Source organism: Dryobates pubescens, chromosome 6, assembly GCF_014839835.1.
Source record: "Dryobates pubescens isolate bDryPub1 chromosome 6, bDryPub1.pri, whole genome shotgun sequence".
Taxonomy (NCBI): Eukaryota; Metazoa; Chordata; class Aves; order Piciformes; family Picidae; genus Dryobates; species Dryobates pubescens.
The window spans coordinates 39,327,177-39,354,373 of NC_071617.1; the positions used below are offsets into that span (position 1 = coordinate 39,327,177).

The 27,197-nt window shown below is 41.6% G+C and overlaps 1 protein-coding gene across 1 annotated transcript in view; it reads left to right on the plus strand.

The window, feature by feature from the left end:
* LOC104310303 (opsin-5) overlaps positions 1-10,323 on the plus strand; it is a 29,136-nt gene extending 18,813 nt beyond the window's left edge. The window contains exons 3-6 of the mRNA XM_009911716.2: positions 2,709-2,808; positions 5,482-5,586; positions 8,141-8,364; positions 9,009-10,323. Coding sequence (XP_009910018.1) covers positions 2,709-2,808; positions 5,482-5,586; positions 8,141-8,364; positions 9,009-9,449 — 870 coding nt within the window. The 3' untranslated portion in view covers positions 9,450-10,323. The remainder of the gene's footprint in view (positions 1-2,708; positions 2,809-5,481; positions 5,587-8,140; positions 8,365-9,008) is intronic.
* Positions 10,324-27,197: the final 16,874 nt, after the last annotated feature.

Consider the following 27,197-nt stretch of genomic DNA (forward strand, 5'->3'; position numbering starts at 1 on the left):
GGTGAAGGGTCTTGAGAAAAGTCTTGTGAGGAGGCTGAACAAACTGGGGTTATTTAGTCTGGAGAAAAGGAAGCTGATGGAAGACCTTATCACTCTCTACAACTATCTGAAAGAAGGCTATTGAGAGGTGAGTGTTGGTCTCTTCTCACAGCACAACTGATAGGACAAGAGGAAATGGCATCAAGTCATGCCAGGGGAGGTTCAGGATATCAGGTAGTGATAGGACTAGGAGGAATGGAATGAAGCTGGAGGTGGGGAGATTCAGGCTGGATGTGAGGAGGAAGTCCTTCACCATGAGAGTGGTGAAGCCCTGGAATGGGTTGTCCAGGGAGGTTGTTGGGGCGCCGTCCCTGGGGGTGTTTAAGACCAGGCTGGATGAGGCTCTGGCCAGCCTGATCTAGTGTGGGGTGTCCCTATGATACTACGATAGACATTAGGAAAAGATTCAATACCAAAGGGTTATAAAACACTGGAACAAGCTGCCCAGGGAAGTGGTTGAATCATCATCCCTGGATGTATTTAAAAGCAGTCTAGATACAGTGTTCAAGGATATGGTGTAGTAATGGCACTGGTAGAGTTAGGTAAGAGTTGGACTTGATGATCTTGAAAGTCTTTTCCAACCATAGTGATTCTGTGTAATTTTGTGATTTAGCCATTTACTAACTGTATGGGTCTGGTCAAATCTCTGATGATAGTCCCACACTAGCAGAAGCAACCACTTTTCTATCTGCTGAAATGCTTCTATCAAATGGTATGAAAATGAGACATGGCACTGAAAATGACTCAGTCCTATGACCTATGCTGATATAGGTAAGACTGCATTTTTTTAGCAAGGTGCCACTACACAGTTCTTTCACTGTTTTCTTCTTATTGTAACAATTTAACCTTAAATTATAAAGGGCAAGAGTGCATTTTTAGACATTTCCTCCCTTGTAAGTGTGCTCAATGACTGTCTGAGCTGATTACTTTATACATAAATGTCTCTCTGGTCTGATGTCAGGGAGGGGTTGTGGGAGGATAATGGTGACATCTGCACGTGATAAAACAGTGTATTTCAGAAAAACTCAAAACAGTTTCAGCATAGGAGGGCTATCATACATGCTAAGAAGCTTGTCCTACTACTTTATTATTTTATCTCAGTTCTTTAGACTTAATTTCAAAGTGTTTATTTGCATTGGTGCTGAAATACCACTTCTTTTCTAATGTAATAACTAACACAATTGCTTAAGCTTATGCAGCCTGGTTTCTCATTAGTCTTCAGCCAGGTTGTTTTCTGCATCTGTGAAGCATTGTCAGAGCAAATGGAGACATGGCAACTGTTTGCATAATAAGGGTAATGACATGCAAAGTAAGTTTGAGTATCAGATATTTTACTGCTCTCCACAGCATACAGTGGGCCAAATACAGCCAAGTGCAGCTTGTAGCCAGTAGCTGAGACATCCAAGGAAGGCTGTTTTCTGGTGCAGCTATGGTTGCATTTATACACCAATCATGAGCTGATTTTAAGTGGAGTACAGGTGGATGCAGATTGTTGTAACAGCAAGTCTTACATGCATTTAAAAGGTTGGGAGTCTGTAAAAGTATAGGGAGTCAATATAAGGGCATTGGTAGCAAAAAGCACTAGTGAAAGAAATGATGAAGCAGCCCTTTCCTAATCCTTCAGCCAATTTATTTAGACAATCTGCCACGGTCTCAGCTTTAAGCCTGAATTAAAGCCTCAGATTCAGTGTTGGGATAAACTGAATTCCATGGGACTTGTGCCCATTCACACAAAGAGATTGTTCCTGTAGAATAATGATAGCCTTTCTGCTGATAACTTTGCCACTTGAATGCCAAGTTACAGTCCAGAGGCACTTGCTTAGTATTCTGGCTTTAGTTGGTGTAAAACTGGCACCTCCAAGAGCTCCTCCGCTCTGGCGAGTCTGGTACATTGTTGCAAGCTTTCAAAAAAAGGACTGCCTTCAGCTTTTTATCTGGATCACTTCCCAGTCATATAGTACTCCCTAGCAGATGGCTACATCTATCTCCACTATAGTCAGCAGCAACTTCCTTCCTATATCATTAAGCAAAGCTAGCGGAGCTGTAACCATCCTGTGCGTATACAGCTGAGACATTGACGTCAGTGGAAGCCTACAGTGCCGTGCGGCTCTGCCTGCATCACTGGGAGGTGGTGAGGATCAGGACTTAACAGCCAGCAATCAGCAGCACTGGCTGACTAATCTATTGGAACAATTTAGCTGTGGATGGGTTTTTGTAATTTATTTAGAAAGCTTTTCTCACTCAACCAAGACCATAACCTTCTACTTTCTCCCCTCTTTGGCCTAAATTTCCTGGGTTCAGTTTGTATGTTTGATCTGCCTAAGCATCCGGTGCATTTTCGCCTATTCAGCACTTTTATTCTTTTCAGTTCAACCTTTTTCTGCTTCATTTGATGAGTCATTTGGGGAAAGCATAGACGTAAGGTTGTGTTTGCTTGCTTATTTTATGTACATGTCCTAGCACTTACATAATTTTTGAACACGTACTTGCTCACTGATCAATCCTATAGAAGATAAATGCACCTGACGTTTTATACTTCCCTGCTAGGGGGGTTTCTGGAAACACTTTAAAGGACACCAACATGAAAACAAGGGGAGCAATCCCCTGAGGTTCTTTTCCCCTATAGCTCTCTGCAGTAAAAGAACAACCTGCACTGCTTTGTGTTTCAGGTTGATGGCTTCCTGACACTTCTCTTTGGCCTGGCTAGCATTAATACCCTTACAGTAATCAGTGTGACTCGCTACATCAAGGGCTGCCATCCTGAGAGAGGTAAGGAGTAAAGGCAGGTCCAGTTCTGCCTTCATCAAACCTGATGCATTTCTTTCAGTCACAGGCTGTATTAAGCATAAATTAGATGCACTGGAAATCAGAACATAACTCAGTCATATCTATAACAAACATGTTTGCACAGAATCCTTCAGGGTTAACCCCAACAGGAGCCAAATTACTGCTAGTACACTTTGATCATCATGGGTTAGTTAAATTCACCCCTGTGCCAAAGACACCAGAAGTCCTGCTGATCCTCTGTAGTCGTCAAAATGCAACTTAAATGACTCCTAACTGATTAACACATTGTTATATGGATCTCATTATAAGCAACACATTTCATCTTCTATGAGGTGATGGTCGGGAAGTTTCCAGTCATTGATAAGATCCTTGGTTTGGAAGGCTGGCCTATTGTGGTGGGTTGAAAATTCCTCCGACATTAAATTTTGCCAGACCAGCTCAGTTGGAAGCAAATGAAGCTATATTTACAAGCGAAACTACAATCTACAATGGAATGCAATGAATATTTACTAAATATACAATATTTACATATATGTCCAGGTATTTACAATATATAAACAGCACAAGAACCTCCCTGGCAAAAGACTAGGGGAGCTAATGGCTTCTCCCTCCCTGCCCCCTCCTTGCCCCGCTGTACACAAAAGGGACAAGAGAAAAGAGCAGAGAAATTGTTAATACCAGTCACAACAAAGCAGTGCAGTCAAGGTCAAGAAAGCCAGTTAGTCTCTCCCAGAGCAAAGCAGCGAGGAGAAAGAGTGCTTTGCACAACTAGTTTAAGTCCATTATCTCACTAATGGAACTGCTTAGAATTACCATTATTTCCCTTTTTACACCCAATAGTGATTTATTTACATTTTACCCCTTTCTGTTCAAGATCTGTGGAAAATTTTAAAGATACAACCTAAAACTACCACACCTACATAATATTTTAACTCATTGAGGTCATCAATAAAGATGTTAAACAGAAATGGTCCCAACACTGAGTCCTGAGGATAGAGAACTCAACCTTTACTTCCCCCACAAGCTCTTGCCTGTTCACAAGAAGCAGGTTCAGGAGGACACCTTCCCTGGTTGGATCCATCACCAGCTGTGTCAGGAAATTATCCTCCACACACTCTAGGAACCTCCAAGCCTGTTCTCTCCCTGATGTACTGTATTCCCAGCAGACATCCAGGAAGTTGAAGTCTCCCATGAGAAAAAGGGGTAGCAATTGTGAGACCTCTCTCAACTGCTTACAAAAATTCTTATCTACCTCTTTATCCTGGTTGGGTGGTCTATAACAGATTCTCACCACAATGTCATTCTTTCTGGCCTTACTCCTGATTCTTACCCATAAGTACTCAACCCTATCATCACCCTCATTAATTTACATGGTTTCATATGTTTCCCTAACATAGAGGGCCACTCCACCACCTCTTCTTCCTTGCCTATCCCTTCTGAAAAGTTGGTACCCATTGATTGCAGCACTACAGTTGTGGGAGCCATCCCACCAGGTTTCTGTGATGGCTGCTATGTCATAGTTTCCCTGTAGCACAACAGCCTCCAGATCCTCATGTTTATTGCCCATGCTGCATGCACTGGTGTATAAACATTTCAGGGAGGGAGTTGAGTACATAGTTTTCAACCTTGAGGCGGGTAGAGCTTACGGTTATCGAAGATGCCAACATGCTGCTCCGCAAGCGTTGGGCTAATACACCCAGAGTTCTCAGTGGCAAGGCCAGCTATGTCCCCATCCCCCTTTAAAACTAGTCTAAAGCCTTGTCAATGAGCCCAGCCAAGTCATGTGCAAGGATTCTCGTCCCCTTATGGGACAGATGAACTCCATCTGTCGCCTGTAGACTGTGAAAAGAACTTATGCAGAGAGGTCTTTTTTTCCACAGGAACTTCTTCTGTAGTTTGTTGTAATGATAGACTCGTTAATTTGCAACACAAACTGTTGTTGGAGCTGCAAGAATTTGGCTGTGATGTAGTCTACATCTTATGTTCATTGAATATTATGAAGTCATATTTAAAACCCAAGTTTCTGTTTTGCAAGACTGCATCATGTGTTCAGCTGAAAGTCAGCATAGTTTATATTTGCCTCTTCAGGAAATCTTAGCAAGCAGCCAGTATAACCTTACAGAACAAACATTGGTGGATACATAAGTATTTCCCATATGAAAGGAAAAATAACCACAATGCATGGCAGCAGCAGGACAGATTAAATAATTGGCATTGAATGCCTAATGTAGTTTCAGTATCTAATGTATATCCTCCTTTTTTAACACAGAAAAGCTGGAAATAAATAAGAAAATCCTCTGAATTTAGGCTTACTTTGTTTGTTTCTGTGTAAAACTTAACACATAACTGTTTCCTGCCTTTTACAAAACTGCAAAACCTAAGTCCAAGGTAGAATTTGCAAATTATACAGTGCTCAATGAACACAGTGTCTCCTGTTAAAAAGCCAATCATTTCCACTGTCCACAAATGTTCTTGAACATAAGCCTGACAGATGCTTTCAAATGTATTAATTTCTTATGAATATGCATTTTTTTGTTTTAATAATATAAATAGATATCTTTTCCTTATTAGCTGTTGGTAAAGGCGTACATTTAAATTTCAGAGATATGTTTGTCCTACCAGATATGATTTTCTGACTAAGCCATGCCATTGCAGGTCACTGCATCAGCAACAGCAGTATGACTGTGGCTCTGGTTCTCATTTGGATAGCAGCTTTCTTCTGGTCAGCAGCTCCATTACTTGGCTGGGGCAGTTACACAGGTAACAGGTAGCTTTCAGTTGTACTTATTTGCCACTGCTCCACTTAACAAAGATACTTACCTTTCTTTCTTGCTGTTTACAATAAACCAAATCAATTATCAGTAGAACTGAGAAAATAATTCATCATGCATAACATAAATGCAGAGTGTTGCCTACTTTGGTATCAGCTACAAAGAGGGGTTTTTTTTTAAGGTATCACAGGAAAGTCTTGGACCAAGTGCATATTGCCTATGAAAAAAAGAGAGGCCAGAAATACTTATCATGCTTAAGCAATGAGATAAAAAAAAACTATCAAAAGACATCCATCAAAAACTGTCAAGATTAGGAAGCTAGAAAAGAACACAAGTTCCAGCAAGTTAAACTTGAAACTATAATAAGACAAACCAGAAGGAAACAGTTCATTGAAAATATGAAAGCTAACTCATCAGTGGAAGAAAAATATGTCAGAAAGTTTGTCACTTCAATAAGTTATTAAGAGTGCAAGATAAGGAAGGGGCAGTGGGGGAAAGAAAAAACCCTCAATAGTGAATACTGAAGTGATGCAATGGCTGAGGGATATTCCCACACCAGAAAATTTCTTCGTGGGGAAAAGTTGTAGAAACTGTCTCAAAGTCTCTAAAATTCAACAAAGCAAATGTCTATGACCCAATGGTAATGATACAGGAGTACTAACAACTGAAATCATGTGACTGAAATTGTCTAGCAGTTATCTGCCTGGATCCTGTGGGCATCTGCATCCTTTGAGTCATTAAATCTATGCGGAACTATTAAAGCAGCTCTGTGAATATGTCCTCTTTCTTATCAAATGCATAAACTTTGAGGTGTCTCTGGACCCTTGAAGTGCAGGCATGAGAAAAATACCCATTTATACGATTGATTAAGTCTATCCTTCTGAAACCAATATATTGTCAGGATATTAGGCTCAATGGTTTTTTCTTGTTCAAGACAAAACCAAGCTGTTAGTTGACTGTTCTGATTTTATGTCATGTTTTTTGCACTCTGGATATGTCACAAACTTGGTTTTGCCAAAGTGGTCATTTTCTGTGTACTTTCTGGCAATCTGCATTTTCTTATTACATTAATCTTATTAGCTCTTCATTTGTAGCATAAGGAAGTGGGTGCAGGCAGACTACAGTGCATTATACCTGGCTGCCTCGGACGTCTTGCTTGCACACAGAAGATACGGGGGTCCCCAGGACCCCACTGCCTTTGAAATGTTGCTTTCCCATGTCACTGCAGAAGGAGGAAATACAGCTCTGAATTCTGACTCACATAAAATCTGCAGGATTTTCTTTTCATGTCATCTGGAGGCTGCTTTCATTTTTCAGTCAAAAGTTTTCATGAATGAGAAACTTGGAATTAAGCCAAGTTTATGGTTATCTTTTTGAATCTTGAGGTCTACTGACAAAAAAGACAAGGAAGACATCCAAACAACACCTCGAGCTTTAGGTGATAAAAATACTAAGCTCTTTTTGATGGGAATCATAAAAGAGATTTTAATCTTTTGCACCTTTAATTCATCCTGTCTAAACTCATCACCTGTGAGGAACTAAGTGATTTATCTTTTTTTCTTCAGGATGATTATTCGATGTCAGGGAGAGACCTGTTGCTAAATCTTGCAGGCTTTACCTGCATTGCATCTCCAGAACTTGTTCATACTTGTCTTACATAATTTTGGTGCATGCTTCATTTATTTGTAATTCAATATGCTGCCACAGCTGTCAGGAAAGACAGCTTTTTCCACTAACAAAGAAAAATCAACAATTCACAATCTATAGAAAACGTCTAATGCTATTGAACTCAAGTTTTCTACCAGGACACATTTGCCAACACATCAGAGGGTCTAAAGCAGGCAGCTGTTCATTCTTTTGTATACATCTCCTTGGCAGCTGCAGAACTGTATGCTTTGCACTTAGCAAAAGGTCTCAAGTCTTTCTAAGTAATGTATTTAATTTTCCCATAATCTTTGATCAATATGCTTTCACAGCTCTTGCTACAGCAGAAGTACCAGCAAAACCCCTCAATATTTTCATTTTCTGCTTTGCTGTGTAAGAAGTTTTCATATATGACATGCTGCCTCTTTGCAATTGCTTGTTAGGCTGTTATGGTGCTCATGTTAGGAAGATATAATGTAGATTATGATCTTTGAGGTCTCTTCCAACCTTAGTGATACTGAATATCTACTGAATACTGAAATAAGAGTAGATAACACTCAAGAATATAAACCCTAATGAATTACTACCTTTTTTCTTTTCTCTCTCTCTCTCTCTCCTTTTTTCCTAATGAAGTATCACACCCAACAGTTTGTGCTTTATGGATTTAGACTATGTAATGGTTTGGGCAGAATGATAATATGCTGAAACTTGCTACGGTCTACTTGATCTTGAAAAATTCTCTATGTAGGAAATTATGTCACTTCTTATTAAATCAGAAAGTTCAATCCATCCTTCATCGCTTAAAAGAAGACAAATACAGCATTTGAACTGGTAAATTAATCACTCCAGAGCAGATAAAATGTTCTAAAAATGCTTACCAACGTATTTTTTCTTTCCAGATCGCATGTATGGCACATGTGAGATAGACTGGGCAAAAGCCAACTTCTCTACAATTTACAAGTCCTACATTGTCTCCATTTTCATCTGCTGTTTTTTCCTACCTGTCACAGTCATGGTCTTCTCATATGTGTCAATTATCAATACTGTCAAGCTAAGCCATGCACTAACAGGACTGGGTGATCCCACAGACAGACAGAGGAGAATAGAGCGTGACGTCACCAGGGTGAGTGTGTATTTCGTGTTGTTTGGGATTTGTCTTGTGAAAACTGTGGTCCCAAAAATTTATCTCAGCCAGAACAGTACAAAATGCAACAGTCACATTTAATTTCTCTATAATCTCTAGTGACAAAGTCTGAACTCAGTGAAGAATGTGAGATTTGTTTAAAACTCCTGCCTTGCCAGTTGGATAATATTGGTGCTATGCCACATGATGAAAAATAATCTAAATGGAATTGTACGGCCCCAAATTTTGCTTTGGCATGTGCTCTTTTCTTTCAGAACTTGGGTTACTTCACAGCATACACAGAAGTTACAATGGAGCTTTCAATTGATTTACCACTGTCTTAAGTCTGCCCAAGCCCTCCTAAATTTCTATAAACATACAGAGGACTGTAGCTATTTTAATTCTGTTAGCTGAGGCGCTGCTCAAGCACAGCACCGTGGCAAAATTCCATATATAGCTCTAAGTCTGCCTGGCCACATCAAAGCAAACTTTTTGCTTGCATGTATTCTCCTGTGAACCATACCCTCAGGACAATTTGAATGCTTCCCTTCCAGCCAAGTGTGCAAGCTGCTATTTCTAATTTATTGTTTCCCTGATTTAGTCTTCTAGAATAGATCTAAGATTATTCTTCTTCTGTCTTTTAGGTTTCTATTGTCATTTGCACAGCCTTCATTATTGCATGGTCACCATATGCTGTCATCTCTATATGGTCTGCCTATGGGCACCCTGTGCCGAATCTTACCAGCATCCTTGCCAGTTTGTTTGCTAAGTCTGCCAGCTTCTACAACCCCATTATCTACTTCGGAATGAGCTCTAAATTTCGGAGGGACATTTTCATTTTGTTCCATTGTGCCAAGGAAGTCAAGGACCCTGTGAAGCTAAAACGGTTCAAAAACCTCAAGCAAAAACAACAAGAGCCCTCTCAGAAAGGAGAGAAGTATGCAGGAGAAATGCACCCTGCACCAAGCCCTGATTCTGGAGTGGGAAGTCCAACCAACACCCCACCTCCAGCAAACAGGGAAGTGTATTTTGGTATTCATGATACCCCATCTAATAACCCTGATGTTGAATGTGATAGATTGTAAGTTTTGAGGCCACTTTGTGTTCAGGAAGACCTTCTTCAGATCAGCGCTTGAGCGATTTCCTAATTCCCAGTTCATCTGTTCCTTACTATACCATTGATGACTACACAGCTCAAGCAAATCATGTGGTAAAGTGATATTTTCCTTCTGTGTAGCTACAAAATATTATGAAGCACATTACAATGTGGGCAGCATATAGCCAGTGCCAGAAACACTTGATTTTTGCTTGCATGCAGGAAAGGGAAGACTGATGTTTGAAGAGCAGGCATTGGCTAGCAAAAATAACTGTTCAAATTTTATGAGTTAGGAGATTACATTTCCAAATATCTTATTTTGCTCTTCAGCAGTTCCAGCTGTAGAGGATTGTTTTAGCTCTGTGGTGCTGCACGTATTTTAAGAGAAGATGGGACCCGTTGAGGTTGCTGTGGGGCTGCTGCAGCCCTAGCAAGCTGCGAGCTGGTAGGCAAATCTGGGTGCTCCCTGTGGGGCACTTAGGCATTCCCATCATGGGTCTCTCAGGTCCTGTGCATGAAGGGGTGTGTGTCTGGTCACCTGTGCCTGACTCTGTCTTGTATCTGTACAAGTGGTAGAAATTCTAATCTAGATTTTCTAGTCAGTGTAGTCTAAACAGTGGCTTCATACTTCTCCTTGTTGACCTGCAGTATTATTTCCACCTTCCCTGACCTCTGCAGTAAGCAGGGCCTGGATGTAGCATTCAGATTCAGGAAAGCTGGCCTTTCATTTTGTTGATCAATCTCCAAACTGGTTGTTTTTCTACCTGACTATTAAGATGGAGCAAGAGACAGATAAGGAAACTAAAAATTACACTAAGGTTTTAAGAGTACTAATGAGGTATGGCATCAGAGCTATTTATAAAATACAATTCAACACCTCAATGCTGCTTCTATGGAAAGTTTTTAACCTCCCTATGGGTAAAAAATTATAACTAAGTAGCAATTAAGAATAATTATTTAAATAGCAAAGCTGTACACTTAAATTAGTATCAAGACTATCAGATGTTTCAAGATCAAATTAACACACCAAGTTTGTTTTACAGAATCAAAGTGAGGAGGTATATCTTCTTAATTCCCCATACTGGAAATGAACTGGAATACTTGGATGCTTCTGTTAAAATGTCTGTCTATTAGCTGTGGAAACTTTTAGTGCTGTCAACTAGTTAAACAAGAGGGGGGAAAAGAAGAAAAAATTCCAACAACATTGGTTGCTAACCTCACTGTCATTTATGACTTTCTGGAATCTTACTGTCCACATGTGCTGAAATGTGGTTGCTTTGCAAAAGTATGCTTTCCCAGATGTGTTTCTTGGGAAAGTTACAAAGACAGAATCCCTTCATTTCCCCTATTACTCTATTTGCTTTGAGAAAATCACCTGTGTTTTGAAGTTGAAAACAAATAAACAATATAAGCAACGGTGGGAAACTGTTTTCTTTCATGGCCACAGATCTAAACTATGAGAGTTCATTTCATGGAAAATTTTGAGGTATGGGTGCTATTTCACTACCATAAATAATTGAAAGCAAATATGTAAATGGTCCAGATAAAAGTGCATAGCTGCAGAAATAGATTAAATCATTTAGAGCAAAATCCTCTCACAGCCAGATGAAGCTAGGCTAGGTTAGCTAAAGCTACTGTCCAGTTTTGAAACTTCTAGATGTAGAAGTTCCACCTTGGAAACCCTGCTGGTCTGAGCCGTCTACTGATTAAAATTCTTGGGTTTTTCTACAAAGAAAGAGAAGTGCTACACAGCCCTGTCAGGTGCAGTTCTCAGAGGTACCTACAGCTGAAAATGTGCCAGACACTGGTGCTTACAGCATCCATGGCCATAGATGCCAGGTTAGATTTTAATTTGTGTTTCTGCTAATTTACGTATTTCTAGGAAAAATTCTTGCCCCTGCTGCAGTGTATCAATGGTGTATGTCTGCAGGATTCACACTCTGACATAGAAAGATGTGAAAAGGGCAAGGGGGAAGGCTGAGCAGCAAGGCCATTGCCAAGACTGCCACCAAACTTCAACTGAAATCTCTACTAGTTCATATGCCATTGTGTATATACAGTGACGTTAGACTGATAGAAGTGAAGGGAGTAGTAAAAATGAGCCAGAATAGGAGCAGAGCAGAGGAATGTTTTAAAATGGGGAGAAACAGATAAGCAGGGGAGCAAGGGGCCAGGAGCCAAAGGATGCATACATACTGAAACACAACTAGAAAGTTCCAACATAGAGAAAGTCTTGTCTAGACCATGGAAGACCTCCATCCTGCAGGGCCTACGGGTACAGTCCTTTGTGGATATAAGATAATACCACAGAACTGCATAATTGTAGAGTAGAATATCTGATTTGCAGATTACACAGAGGAAAAGTGGATGGATGCCCATGTGGGCAACAGGCAATGCTCCAGGTAACAGTAACAGCAGGAGCACATTTGTCACTGAAGTGACTCAGATTAAAAAGCTTCCAGCCCTAAAGTGCCAGTGCCTTGTAAGGGCACCTATGACACCAGCAAGTGGCGGAAGGAAATAAAAATTTCAGAATCCATTGCTGCTAATGTGCAGGTAAGGGAATGCACTTCAGTATTTCAAGTGTGTGAAATCAACACAAATGAATTTGTAAAACGCTTTGCCTGTGTCTTGCATTTCCTCCCATTGTCATTGCTCATACACATGCCTGGACAGGGCTGGCCCTTAATATTGTCTCCACAGATGGGTTCCTCTGCCTGGCAAGCCTGCTCTGCTATCAGGAAGGATCAGAGAGCTTGTATGCTTGAGACAGTCAGCAAGGATAGACACTGTCTAGATATGCTGAAGGGGAAAGATGGAGTGCTTTTTTCACTTGGTAAGAATGAAGTACAGTGCAAACAGTATAGAGAGTCCTGCTTTCTCTTTAGAAACACTACATGTTTACATTTTTCTGATGCAAAAAGCTGATGGGTGTGCCAAAGGCAAGGCCAAATGTCATCTCTGCAAAAGATAGGATACTGAATCCTAGTGCAACCACTTCACCTTATGTGAAAGCACACAGCAGACAGAGAATGTGGACTTGTTAAGAGGACCTCTTTTTCCACTGCCTCTACTAGAGGTCTTTTTTCAGTGTGTTTTGTATTGAATGGATTAGTGCCACACTGCAGAAATGAGATCTCATGGCTACTGTTAGTATGCAAATGATGTCTTGCCATGAAGTAGAACAACATTCAGATTTTCCTCCTTTTGGCACAGAAATTCTGGCATGCAGGCTCTTTCTGTCTCTCTTGCTCAGCCATAGGTATTATTGTAATTGAGGTTGGCTTCATGTATGACACACTAAAACTAAGTATCATTATCTTCTGGTAGACAATCCTAACATTGCCAAAGGAAGCTCTTGGCATTTGCTGGCTTGTTCTAGCAGGATCTGAGACAGAGGTTAGCTCTCTTTTACCCTAGGCCAAAAACACCTTACTAGCTGTTCATTATCCATTTCTGTGCTCACAGCACTTTGACATCATTAAAGCACTCCATCAAAAATGACATGCCTGAGCATAATAAATTCACTCTGCAAAAAGCTTGAAGCACTTAAGGCACTCTAAAATACGCCTTCAGCTACTCTACATATTCGTTTCCAAACATGTCCCAATTGTTTTGGTTAGCTATTGATTAGTAAACTCAGCAGGTGAGATCTTAAGGGCTACATTCTTTTTTCTTCTTTTTTTTTCTGTCATGTATATCAAAATCTCATCAGCTTTTACTTGATTATTCCTTATTGTCAATATTATTCATAATCATTAACATACCAGAGTTGTACTATAACACTGCAGCTATTAATCATGAAGCTCAGTTATTAGTACCCACATGTGCAACTTGGCCTTGCAGGTGGGTTACCAACATCCCTGTCACTGCCACAACCCTTTCACTTGGGCTACACAATTACATCTGTTAAATTAAAAAACTAATTAAAACCTTTTTTAAAAGTTATAGCACTCATTTGGTTGTTTATGCCAAAACAAATGCTTGGGCCCACATTTTCCCCAATGGCATTTTTGCTGAGCTTAAAATCCTTTAGGGTGTCAGCACATTGAAGTGCACAGCAACATTTCTTAATAGCTTTGACATTTCTGATGCTAACATGAATAACTTGAGTGTGTAGTTAGAGGGAGTGGGATAGCTTACTGCAGTCCAGTCCCTGTTCTCAGTGCTATTATGCCTTTTTATCTAATGACTCATGTAAAAATATTTCTCATAGCAGAGACAAAACAACAGGAAATTCCCCTCCACCATCCCCTAAGACAGTGACTTTAATACAGCATGAGTTACTCAGGCTTGCACCCCTTTGCAGACCCTCTCTCCACTGCTATAACCTTTCATTCTTTGCTGCACAGACTGACAAGAGATACAGAGTATGCCCATCCAAGCAGGGCCTGTAGTTTGGCACTATCCTCAGGACAGAGTGGTGGAGATGAAATACCTTCCCAAGGTTGGGGTTGGAGAAGAAGATTGTTCTGCTACCCTGGTGAATGCTCTCATCCTGGGCAACAACAGAAAAAGTGGATAAAAGTACTATGTCTGTATTTTCAACTATCCTGGAGCTAAGGCAGCCTGGAAACCCAGGTTCTCCTGCAATGTCCCTCTGCCTACCCCTCAAATTCCTAAAAGTTTGGGATTTGAACCTTCTCAGTACATCAACAAATACAAAGGATTTTTTCAAGCACTTCGAGAACTGTGCAGGCTAAAGTGAAAGTGCCTGCAGTGTCTAATGGTTCTGTGTCTAGTATGTGGTCTGAAGTGCCTAATTCCTGTCTGCAGAAAAGATGCCACAGTATCTGACCCCTAATTTCTTCCTGCATTGATAATCTAAAATTATGGAAAGCTACAATACTGTGCAACTGGAAAACAAAACAAAACAACACAACACAACACAAAACCTCCAGGATCTTCATGGTCAGCATATAACACAGTAAGAATACAGAATGATAGGAAAATTACTTAACAGAAAGTATAATCCCATTGCTAATACAAAAATCAGGGCCACACCGAATAATAAAATTCAAAACAAAATAAAACAAACCCTACTAACTGTCTGTGCCAATAACCATCATCTTTAATGCTCATTGAATGAGACAAAAGCCCTTTGGGGATAACAAACACACAGCATTTAATTATGTAATAGGATGTAACCTACTAAAATGGGAGTGGAAGAACTTAATACTGCAGTATGGCTCCTCTCTTGCTGATATTAAATAGCCTTTGGTAGTTGTTGACACTGTTCACCAGGCAGCCTGGCTGCTGGAATGAAACACCACTAGAGCAAAACTGGGATGGCCCCAGAGGGTGGGTGTGTGTCTGGAGCTACCTCTGCTGGGTCAAACACATGGTCATGGAGTCATTTAGATTGGAAAAGACTTTTAATATCATCAAGTCCAACCATTAACCTAGCACAGCTAGCCAGTCCCTGGGATAACATGTTGCCTATACCTGGATTTAAAGGGAATGGCAAATGGGCTTTAGTTCATCCTTGACCAATACAGTGTAACCCAACAATCAAACTCCCAGTTTCTTTTGCTGAAAGGCAGACAAGTACAGCAGCATTATCATGCATCACATCAAAAAAACCCAAACCAAACCAACAAACAAAACCAACCCAGGCAAATGATCAATTCAAGAATTTGAAAGTTTAAGTCCTAGCTTGAAAGATGACACCCATATCTCCCCAGAATTTGGAGGAGCTGTTACCAGATCATTCACCATCCTTGGAGTCCTGGAAAGTAAAACATTCACTTTGGGAAAGCTGCCACAGCCTGCTCTTTGAAAGGTGCCATACATTCTTGGAAACACACATTCTTGAAAGATAATACAACTTAACAAGCAGGGATTTCAAAGGAAGGAGGATAGAGCATCATGAAACTTACTGATCACTCTGACTATCAAAGCCCAAGAACAACTTGTCAAGTCAAGGAAGACCCAGATCAGCCATATATCAGATAACAAGACAAAATGGGCTACCAGGAGGACAGCAAAATTGCTCTGCTTACCTTATGTTTCACTTTTTCCAGGGAAGACAGTCCAGCTAAGGCATGCAAACACCCGTGAGGATTGGAGATGTAGCACAGTTTATTTGTCTTGTAAATTGCCTCCATGGGTTGGCAGAATGGGAGCATAGGTTAGGTCCATGTCTGGAGAGCTGTTGCCTATTTGGTAAGCTACACTATTTCTTCAGCTGGCTATGTTTTCTTTGGGTGACAAATATCACTGCTAGACCTTGGCTAAATTCACAACACGTTCTTAGATATTTCAGCTCCAGGCTCAGAAAGAGCACTTTGGCCACAACAACCCCATGCAGAGCTACAGGCTGGGGTCGGAGTGGCTGGAGAGCTGCCAAACAGAAAGTGACCTGGGGGTACTGGTTGACAGCTGCCTAAACATGAGCCAGCAGTGTGCCCAGGTGGCCAAGAAGGCCAATGGCATCCTGGCCTGCATCAAGAATCGTGTGGCCAGCAGGAGCAGGGAAGTCATTGTGCCCCTGTTCTCTGCACTGGTTAGGCCACACCTTGAGTACTGTGTCCAGTTCTGGGCCCCTCAATTTAAGAAAAATGTTGAGATGCTGGAATATGTCCAGAGAAGGGCAAGCAAGGCTGGTGAGGGGTCTGGAGCACAAGCCCTATGAGGAGAGGCTGAGGGAGCTGGGATTGTTTAGCCTGGAGAAGAGGAGGCTCGGGGAGACCTTATTGCTGCCTACAACTACCTGAAGGGAGGTTGTAGCCAGGAGGGAGTTGGTCTCTTCTCTCAAGCAACCAGCACAAGAACAAGAGCACACAGTCTCAAGCTGCACCAGGGGAAGTTTAAGCTTGAGGTGAGGAGAAAGTTCTTCACTAAGAGTCGTTAGCCATTGGAATGGGCTGCCCAGGGACGTGGTGGAGTCACCATCCCTGGAGGTGCTCAAGAGGGGAATGGGAGTGGCACTTGGTGCCATGGTTTAGTCATGAGGTCTGTGGTGACAGGTTGGACTTGATGATCTTTGAGGTCTCTTCTAACCTTGGTGATTCTGTGATTCTTTGATTCTGTGAAAAGTGACTATCTTTTAAAGGGCTGTGAGGAAGAACCAGGCTAGCACCAGGATTACTAGCCACATATACCTGCAGATAAAGGAACCAAAAACCTTGACATCACAACTTAAAACTGAGAAGAGCAAGGTTCTGTCAACTTCTAGGCTGCAGCACCGTTTAACAGACTTGACTGTTCCTCAAGTTCGTTTAGACCTCCTGTTTGCTTATGCCCCATTCACTGAATCTGTGTAATAGTTGACGGTCCCCACCCACATTTCTGCTGACTCCTGGTGAATCTGAGGAGAAGCAGCATCCTATTTTCACATTTCCAGTATAACAGAAATCCTATGTTTCAAGCTTTGTGTCTGTAGCTTATCATCATATCCCATACTATACCTAATACACACTATTGGTAGGTGCCTTGGCAACAGGTAAGGAAAAGTCCAGAAATGGCTAGAAAGTTAGCATGGGTTAGCACCACCAAAACACTTCCCAATATGAATTCTTATTGAAAAGCAGGCACACTTCTTCCCAATTGCTTTTCCTCACCCAACCTACTATGAAATTGGAGCATCACCATGGAATAGTGAAACATAAGGAATTCCCTCAGTGTTAGCTCCTGCAGCCAAGAATAGGCCTAGCATATACATCAACAAACCACTATAGAGAGGAAGAGTCCTGCAGTCTTCCTGCAAAGATATGAATTTGGGGCCATTCTGCCTTTACAACTGTACATGAGAGAAATAAAGTTAACATTGTTTATACCTGGGAGAATAGAATAGAATAGAATAGAATAGAATAGAATAGAATAGAATAGAATAGAATAGAATAGAATAGAATAGAATAGAATAGAATAGAATAGAATAGAAGACGACCAGGTTGGAAGAGACCTTCATGTCCAACCTATCTAATCAACTAAACCATGGCACCAAGCACCCCATCAAGTCTCCTCCTGAACACCTCCAATGATGGTGACTCCACCACCTCCCCAGGCAGCCCATTCCAATGGGCAATCACTCTCTCTGTGTAGAATTTCTTCCTAACATCCAGCCTAAACCTCCCCTGGTGCAGCCTGAGACTGTCCTCTTGTTCTAGTGCTGGTTGCCTGGGAGAAGAGACCAACCTCATAAAATTATATTCTCCAGATAAGACCCACTCACTGAAGCTGCTTAATAACTTGAAGACTTTCCCCTAATGCCTCCATCTGCAAAATCTGGAACTATACTTCATCCAGCAAAGGCCAGTTGCAGTTCAGTAGGCACAGTCAGGTCTAGAGATGCTCAACATATGGTCTCTCAGGTGTAGATCCCAAAGGTTTGCAATGAAGACAACATGCCTCAGCTGCCTCTAATCCTGATGAACATGGTTGCTTTCTGAATAGCACAATGCACCCAAAGCACTTCTGTCGTGAGAAACTCAGGTTTATCTTGTTTTCTAACACAGGATCTTGCAGACCTTGCTCAGTCTGCAGTCTGGGCAGTTGCTGTCATTATCAGTGTTGAAATTCTTTTCTCTGATTAGTCACAACAGAAAATTTACCTCATCTGGATGTGAGGCATTTCACTGACCTACCTGATCTTCAAAAAGCAGAAGTGTCCTGTTTTCCTAACTTACAACTGCCCATGGGAAACCTCCATTTTGAACCAACCATTTTCATTCCTTAGGATAAGGACAACAGAGCAAAGCAAGGTTTTCCAGGCTCTCCACAAGAAAACTGCCTCATCCCCATCGGTCTGTAAGTCCTTGTATTTACCCATGTTACCAAGGACAAAAGACCAGATCATCAAGCAGCAAGGGGGTACTCCTGCAGCCTCTGGCTGCCATTCAGGCCCTTCCTTGATGCCTGGATAAACCCAGTAAGGATTAAATACGCTCAGCAGGATCGGGAAATTAGCCTGGTCTGTGTGGTGGGCCTCCGCCTTCAGCACTGCTTTAACTTAAGTCACAATTATTTCAGGCTTTGTTAATCAGGCATGGGTCAATTTGACTTACTCAGCAGCAAGCTTAAAAAACAAATAATCCAATTAATGAAAGAAGCAGAGTGTAAAAGTGTTTGGAAAAGGTTGTGAAAGCCAGGAGGAGCAGCTGGCATGTCCCTAGTGGGATGCCCCCTCCAAACAAGGGCAATACAGTGGCCCCTTGTTAGTTCTGCTGGGACAGCAGCATGGTTGTTCTTTGAACCCCACAGTCCTTGGGACCATGACATTTCACTGGGACTCAGAAAACCAAGGTCAAGGGGACAAAGCCCCATAGATTATACAGACTTTCAGGCTTTCAGTCAAAGAAACTCCAGAGATAAATCCTAACATTTGCCACTTCTGCCTGCTTCCCATCATATGACATCTTACCAAGGACTTATATAAATTTCCCTCTAGCCCATCAATTCAGCCCTTGCTAGGCAACAATAAAGAAACATCTGAAGTGAATTAAGAGTATATGTTTAGCCCTGAACTGAGTGTTTGTGCACAGACTGAGGAAGGAGAGGAGTGGGAAGAAGATTGAGATGCATTCACAATTAGTCACATTGTAGCCACAAAATATATGTGTAGGGCTATTCATTCAAAATGTTGTTGTTGATAATGGCATTCAGCTGCAGAAATCACAAAATATCATTTAGAGAGAGAGAAAGAATTCCTCTGCCTACTTGAAGTAATAAAAATTCAAGGCTTAGGCTCACATTCATTGTGGCACCACTTTAATCCTGACCCTCATGGTATAAAGCCTTGCGATTAAAAAAATCACAACTGCAACAAACCCACCATCAATATTTCCCCTCAGAAAGGGTCATCACATATATTACCCCTTGCAAATCCAGGGTAAATCCCCACAGCTCTGAGTAATGTCTCAACTGTGGTGTTTATGGCCATGGCAGTTCCAGCACGATGATGCTGTAAGATTGGCTGTTGAGGCTCTGAGGAAAACCCAAGATCTTCCCCAACAGCTGCATTTGTTCCTGCCAGACCAATCAGCCAGGATCATGCCAACATCCTACCTACAGCTTCTCCCCACAGTGCTGAGGGAAGGGGAAACCTGGGACTTCAGAGGGGAAACATCCCTTCTCCATCAAGCCCTTGTTTATGTGTTTATGTCTATCCCTTGGAACAGGGTCAGAAAAGGTCATCCCTTTTTGTCCTAGAGTTATGGGACATAAATCCTACTTCCTTGCGAGAAACAGCAAACTAATTAATTACAACTTGCAAAGATTTCATTCACAGTGTCTCAAGATGAGGCCAAGTGACAGAACTAGTGAAATGTTTAGAGACAGGAGAACAACAAGGCCAAGTGCTTAGGTGCTTCAGGATAAAGTTAGTCCCTCTTATCAAAATTCTTGTGTATAAAGCTGTTGACTTCCGGGGTTCATGTATGGCATTTACCCCAGAAGACCCTGTTGGAATGTACACCCACCACCAAAAACCTGGACTATTCCTGTGAAATTATTGCTGGACCCAAGGAGTGGTGGTATCTTTCTTTTTCTCTGACTTCTTAACTCTCTCTCTCTTTTTCTTCCCTTTTCCCTCTCCTTTTTCTTCCCATTTTCCCTCTGCTCGAGTCCATTAGTGAGAGCTTTCATTGGCGCTAATAAATTTACCTAAGTCATCAGCTGCTTGGTGCCTGTTCACTTTAATTTACTCCAAGGGAGTTTTTGAATCTTAGCACAACCTCTCCTGCTGCCCAGGGATGGCCTGGGACACAGAGTTGTGACAGGACATCCTTGCTTACTGCATGGGGATTGAAGTAGATGACCTCTATGATTCTATGAAGTAATGTTGCAAATCTCTTCTGAAATACCAGTCCAAGCACTGATGTCTAGTTCTTAAGAACCATCTTTTTCATAGCAACTGACTCCATGGAGATATGTGTGCACTGCCACAATTTTCTACAGATTAAACACCAAGGACATCACAGAATGTCTTCAAAAACTCTTTAAAAAAAAAAAAAAGAGAGAGAGAGAGAAAGGTAAATGACATCTGGCATTTGTACCTGTTTCCTCAGTTAAATTAAAGGTGCTGCAAAGTCCTTGATCACCCATTCTCTGAACACTGATGTTTGTATGTCATCATGTGCACAGGCTGCTCTTGTAGAAGAGAGGATGAGATGATAGAAGAAGCTGTTGTGCAGACGGCTGTACTCCGTTTTCTTTTGAAGTCCATTTATCTGTTGTCTTTCATTACTTGGATCTCTTAGTGGGCATCAGTCTGATTTTATGCCACAGAGTCAGTAACCTACAGAAAGCCCAGCCTTTGAAACAGATAATTTAGTCAAAACTTTCTGTAACTCTGCAGAGTTGTTTGCATCCCTCACAGTAACACCAGTTCCTCCCTCTCCCTCACCTTTTCCCCTCGGCATGTGAAAAGAAACAAACAGCACAACAAACACCACAAAGTAACCAAATTCATTACAAGCAAATCAGTACATTTTCAATTTTCTTACTTATTCTTGTAAATCAGTTTTTACCTAGATGATGAAAAGCATTCACTTATTGAAAGAAAAGAAGGAAAAGGACCAAAGAAATTCAGAAGCTTTAAAATGTCATTTCCAAAAATCACTGTTTGCCTAGCTGGACAAAACCCAGCTGAATAGACACAATTATAGTTTGACACTTGAAGGTTTCTTTACAGACTTTCCCATGCAGTGCCACAAAGGAGTCAGAGTGAACTCTTGGTGGCATCCTGTCAGACATCTGAGCTCCTTTAAGTGTTGATGCAGAGTAAATACATAAGCTACCCCAAGCCATGGCAAGGACGGCTCAAGGGCAGAAAGCCTGTGAGGAGGACAGGATGAGAGGGCAGCTCAGCAAACAGCAGGGGCTGATTGCAGAACTACTGTCTGATGCACCAGGGGTCTCAACAGCCACTGTTTACAAGTCATTTAGGCTGCCAGCAGCAGCTCCACCACGCCAGAGCGAACAGACAAAGCAACCAGTGAGCTCCAACACAAAGTAGCAGGTAATAGTTAACCCTGCAGCTGACACAGCTGGCTTACACAATTTTATTCGCTCTCTCAGAAGGGGAATGCTACATTTTACATGGCTCTACAGGTCTGACACCTCCTTCTCATCCACTGGCATGAATCAGGATTGTCTCCTCTGTTTCCCCTGCAAACACAGCATGCTGGGTGTTTCTTATTGATCACATATGTCTTTCACTTTACAGTAAGGGACTCATAGAAACCACCAGCAGCACTGAACAGACTAAGATAAACTCACCACAGAGAGTTGCAAGCTGGCTTGCTGAGCTGTCAATGGAGATGCAGAAACTGAACCAAGATCTGGACACATCAAAATATGGCTGTAGCTAAAACTCACTAAAATTAATCCAACAGGTAGAATCATAGAATGGGTCAGGCCAAAAGGGACCTCCAAAGGTCATCTAGTCTGACCTCCCCACAGCCAGCAGGGACATCCTCAACTAGACCAGGTTGCCCATATGCATTCATCTGACCTTGGCTATTCCCTGGCCTTCTTCCTGGAGCCCCCAAATCCATACATGGATGCAGTAGAAACCATTAGGATTTTGCAGAGGACGTGTCATGATGCTGCATGGCTGTGGGTGCAGCAGCAGGAAACATTTCCCTTTTTCCTGGAACAGAGCAACTCCTTCCACAACACATGCAGCTTCACAGCAGACATTTGTAGAGCCCTGGATGTCTCTGGGAGATACAAGGACCTTGGGCATCCCCCACAAGGCTGGGAAAATGCAACATCTTATTCTTTTTGTTGCTGGATGAAAACAAAACAAAATACAAAACAAGCAAGCAAGCAAACAGACAACCCCCCCACTTTTTCCACTTATGTTCCTGCTGCTTCTGATAGAAGCCACCAATTTTCAAAGCTACTTGTTGAGCTATTTGCTCAAGGGCTTCCCTACTACCATCAGGTCAAATGATGCAGGCCAGGTTAAAGAACAGGGCTCTTCTATAGCAGCTTTCTTTATTCAGATTCAGGAAGGCAAGGGCTGGCTGAGATGGCTGTAGGATAGTGATTGGCAGCCAGAAATGCCTGCAAGCAGCTGCAGGGGATAACCACCTCTTAGATGCCTTCTGTGGGGCAAACCCTGGGAAACAGGCTCCTGATCTTTTTACAGATATGGATCCCCCTCTGTATCATCATTAGCCCAAGCAGCTTTTCCAACTCAGTCCTGTCAGCTCTGTGCTTCTCCGCTTTCTTTTCTGCCAAAGCTGCTTGCCCTTTTCTTCTGACACCTTATAGACATGAATGTAATTTAATTTTCCCTTTCCTATACTATTTTCTTATTTTTCTTTAATTGTTTGTCCTGCTTTGAGGACCTAAGGTGGAAAAAATGTCAATTTTTAAAGTAGTTTCACAGCATTTACTTTATTTTCTATAGTATGAAGCACTCTGAGGAATTAGCAAGCATAAAATGTCACGGCTTTCCTCTTACAATTCTTACAGAGATTTAATGCTGGCAATTACAAGAATGCAAATGGTATTTCCAGCTTAGCTGCGCTTGTGACTAAGCAATTTATTAGAAGTAATTTACTTAATTTAGGGATAAAAATGCAGAATTCACCTTATAATATATGGTTGTGGCACTGGAGGCCACAATCTTATTCAGAGAGATTTATTTTTCTAATAAGATCTGAAGAGGGCTTTTTTTTCCCTTTTAACTGTAACAAAGAAGCAGCATTTCTTCTCAAGGCTTGATTTCAGAGAAGGATTTAAAATTGCATTAGATCTTTCTATGGCCCTTAAGGCATCATAGAAGAAAGATGGCTCTCCTTTGCTGTTCTATTTCTATATTACTGAGTTCATATTTAATTGAATTGCTGCAGTGTGGAGTGATATTCATGCATACTAACTGTTTTCTGCTTTTTCAAAGTGGGAATGAATTGTGAGAAATTACTGGTTTGCAAAAAGTGTAGGTACTTTTTGAAACATGGGATGGTGTTTCTCCACAACACATACCATCCTCTAGGGAAGGTGTTGCTAGCACCTCAATCCACACAGAGAGGAGTTTAGGCACCACACAGGAGTTGGGGGAACCATGTGTATTCTCACCCCTTGCGGAGATCCTTCATTTCTACACAGGCACATGGATATGCAACCCTGTTCCCCACTCCACCAGCTGGATACCTTCTAGAAAGAGTGATTGCCCATTGGAGTGGGCTGTCCATGGAGGTGGTGGGGTTGACATCCCTGGAGGTGTTTAAAAAAAGCCTGGATGAGGCACTTAGTGCCGTGGTCTAGTTGATTAGTCAGAGTTAGGTGATCGGTTGGACTTGATGATCTTGGAGGTCACTTTCAACCTGTGATTCTGTCTGAAATTGAGACTTCTTGGAAGCAAATATTTCTCTGGAAGAACATCTGGCAAGGAGACCCTAGAGGGAAATCCAAGCCACTCAGCTTGGGGAAAGTAATGTAAGCCCTTGCCCAGTGAACCTGTGCACAGGGGCACATGCAGAGAGGCTTTTCATGAGCTCTGGAAAACACCTATTCTCAATGACACACACCAGTAAAGAAAATTGATTAATCCATCCACTAAACACTCTGGCAGTTCTGGCCCTGCTGCATGTTTGGACACTTAGGCTTGCCAGAGCAGCACTCTGATTTCTGCATGTTGCCTCCAGAATCAACCTGCATTTTGAGTAGTTTTCAATGCCAAGAGCCAAAGCTGGAGAAGACAAGGATAAGGGCACCACAGAGTGGATGCATTCAGTTGCTGGGATGCAACCACAAGCTCTCTACTGTGAAGTGGCTTTTGCTGGCATCACCTACTTGCTCTAACACCTGATGCCCTACAGAGCATAAACAGAAAACACATCAGGAAAATAGTCAGAACAGACAGAGATTGTTACTGGTTTACATTTTCCAGGCCTGATTTGCAGCGAATGGTTGAGCTTTACTGCCAAGGTAAGGGGCACTAGGATTCAAAGTGAGGCCTGGTATTCTTGGAAAACCGAATTAACAGTGGCAGTGGTGGCACGTGGCTCACACTTGAAATACTCAAATAGGAAAAGTAATGCTGAAAAAGCCACTTGTGTTTTCTGAGAGCTGCAGATTTCAGCACTGCTGAAAGTTTTGATTAACAAAGAGCACTCTCCTAACCAGATGGCTTTATTCCTCATACAGGGAGCTTTATGCTGATGAAACAGGTTTTTTATGAAGTAGTAGAGCAATGAAATATATCCCACTTATCCTGGGAAGACTCAAGCCTCACCTACACTGGATTAGAGATGAAAAAAATCCATATGCTGCAGCTCCAAGAGACTCAGTACTGTTCAGTCACCCTACACTTTTGTTGGCAATAACTGCAATTTCTTAAAATTGATTTGCATTGCATTGGTTTCTGATAGTGGACTGTGAGCTACAAATATCACAGTTCATGTCGATAACTTCACAGCTTTTAAAACTGCTTGCACTCATTCAGATCCAAAGATATGTGGCCACCATCAGGGCAAACTCCCTCTGAGCAGCCAGCCTTGGCATTTGCTGATCTCAAATTTGATAGGTCTGTTCCAGCCCTTGCATTTCCTCTTCACTTTATGTTTCAACACAGCATTTGCGGCAGCCTCTGTTCTATATCTGGCATTGCTAATATGGGGCACAAGAGGAATGGGTTGATTCAGCTGCATGGCTGAGATATTGAAGATTTCTTGATATCCATTATAGCTCCCCACCGTATTTTGAGTGCAAGTGGATCCCCCATATGTTTTCTTTTTTCCTACAGAGATATATCTTGAAATAATTGAAGGAAAGTAGTATCTAAGAATTGCTTCTTTATAGAATCACAGAATTGTTCCAGTTGGAAAAGTCCTCTAAGGTCAGCAAGTCCAACCATCAACCTTACACCACTAAGTGCCACATCCACATGTTTCTTGAACACCTCCCTTGGCAACCCGTTCCAATGCCTGACCACTCTTTGATAAAGAAGTTTTTCCTATTATCCAATATAAACCTCCTCTACCCCAGTTTCAGGCCATTTCCTCTTATCCTATCATCTGATGCTAGGAAGGAGAGACTGACCCCCACCTCACTACAATCTCAAGACCTACAAGGAAAGCCAGCTGACTTGTTGGTCCTAACTAGTATTGCCTGCATGCCCACAGCGAATGCACTACACATTAAATCACTCTCGGATTATGCAAACTCTCTTCACAGATAGTAATAGCTACTGAGTTAGTTCAAATGCATTATATGATTCTCTTTACAAAGTCAAGTTCACATTTCTTTATGTCTTTCAATTATGGAAAGAGATGAGGGCGTAAGTTTACAAAACTGACTGCCTAGAACTTAAAAAACCCAACAACTGAAATCCTTGGCAGTTAAAATGGTCACTGCTCAACTGGAAAGGCTCAGGATCTCCATGTATCACTCACAGGAAAAGATCCCTTACAAGTTTCCCTCTATGAATCCTCATTTTCTAAGACTTCCCAATTGGGGCAGCAGGCTCCCAGACAACACCCATTCCTGTGCTATATGCTGCAGGATATCCAGGGCAAGGAACTTACCAGCCCTCATTTGAACATTGCCTTCTGGCAAACGCGAAAAGAAAAGATTTGTCCTCTTTTGACCATCCTTTGCCTGTGAGACAAAAAATGAACCTGGGACTTGAGGCTTGCTGACAGAGGCCAATGTCTCCACAGTCTCAAGAAACACACAATGACCATCTTCACTGAGAAAGTGGGTCAAATTTACACAGTGTAAGTTTGGTATCCATCCATTTAAGCCAAGCATGCTAACTTTATACATTCATTTGGTCTGTGATGTCTCCTCATTCATAAAAAGAAAAAAACAGGTGCCTGGCTCCCTAATTGCTCTAATTATTTAAATAAATTTCTGATGCTGGCTATGGGTACAGCATACATAAGCCCCCACATCTTTCTCAAGCACAAGACAAAATCACTGTGTTTTATATATGCCATTCAGGACATGGGCTATTTTATTTACTTGAGGTCAGTTTAGATGTAAGTGCATTAAGCAGCTAAGGCCAAATAATGTTAACCCTCTACTTGCCCTGACATCCCAATTATACTTCTATATGTGTTCTCCTCATGCCTTTTTTTTTTTTCTTTATGTGTAAATGGTCATCAAGCACAGATTACCTTAAGCTTAATAATACATAAGTTATTATATGTCACAGAGTTTGAGAAATGTAGAAGAGCTGCAGAATTCTTACTCCACTGCCACTTGTTAGGAGTTAACACTAACATGTGCAACCACCCTGCCTTTGAATAGAACCAGCACTGCCAGGCTGTGCCTGACATCTTGGGGTGTTATTACTTGGAGAAGATTTTGCTGATTCCTGTGGAAAAAAAAAAGCTTGAGGGTATTGAGAGCAGAAAACTTGTTCCTTTCTGTATAAGCATTTGAATTGGATTAGATGTGACATAGCTGCATGTGGTCTTGCAGAAATAATTTAATTTGTCTGCTCTTTCTGTCCTTATATGCAGAGTCAAGATATTTTTATTACTGTCTTACTAAGCCTGCAGTGGTCAGCTGAGAAATAACATTCAATAATTTCTGTGTAAAAATCACAGGCCTGTTAGCTCAGCCCTGGGTCACTTTGATTCTGCATATATTTTCTAATCGCACCCTGGAAAGCAAATGATTTCACGGCTTTAAATTTATGGACCACAGTCCTATAGGAGAAGAGCAGCATGCAGCCTGGGTCCCACAAGTGCAACAAAGACCAGGTATGTGGGAGACTTTGCACAGTTTCCATAAAATTTTCCCAGCCAAATTTGGATTTCTCTACAAAGTTTGC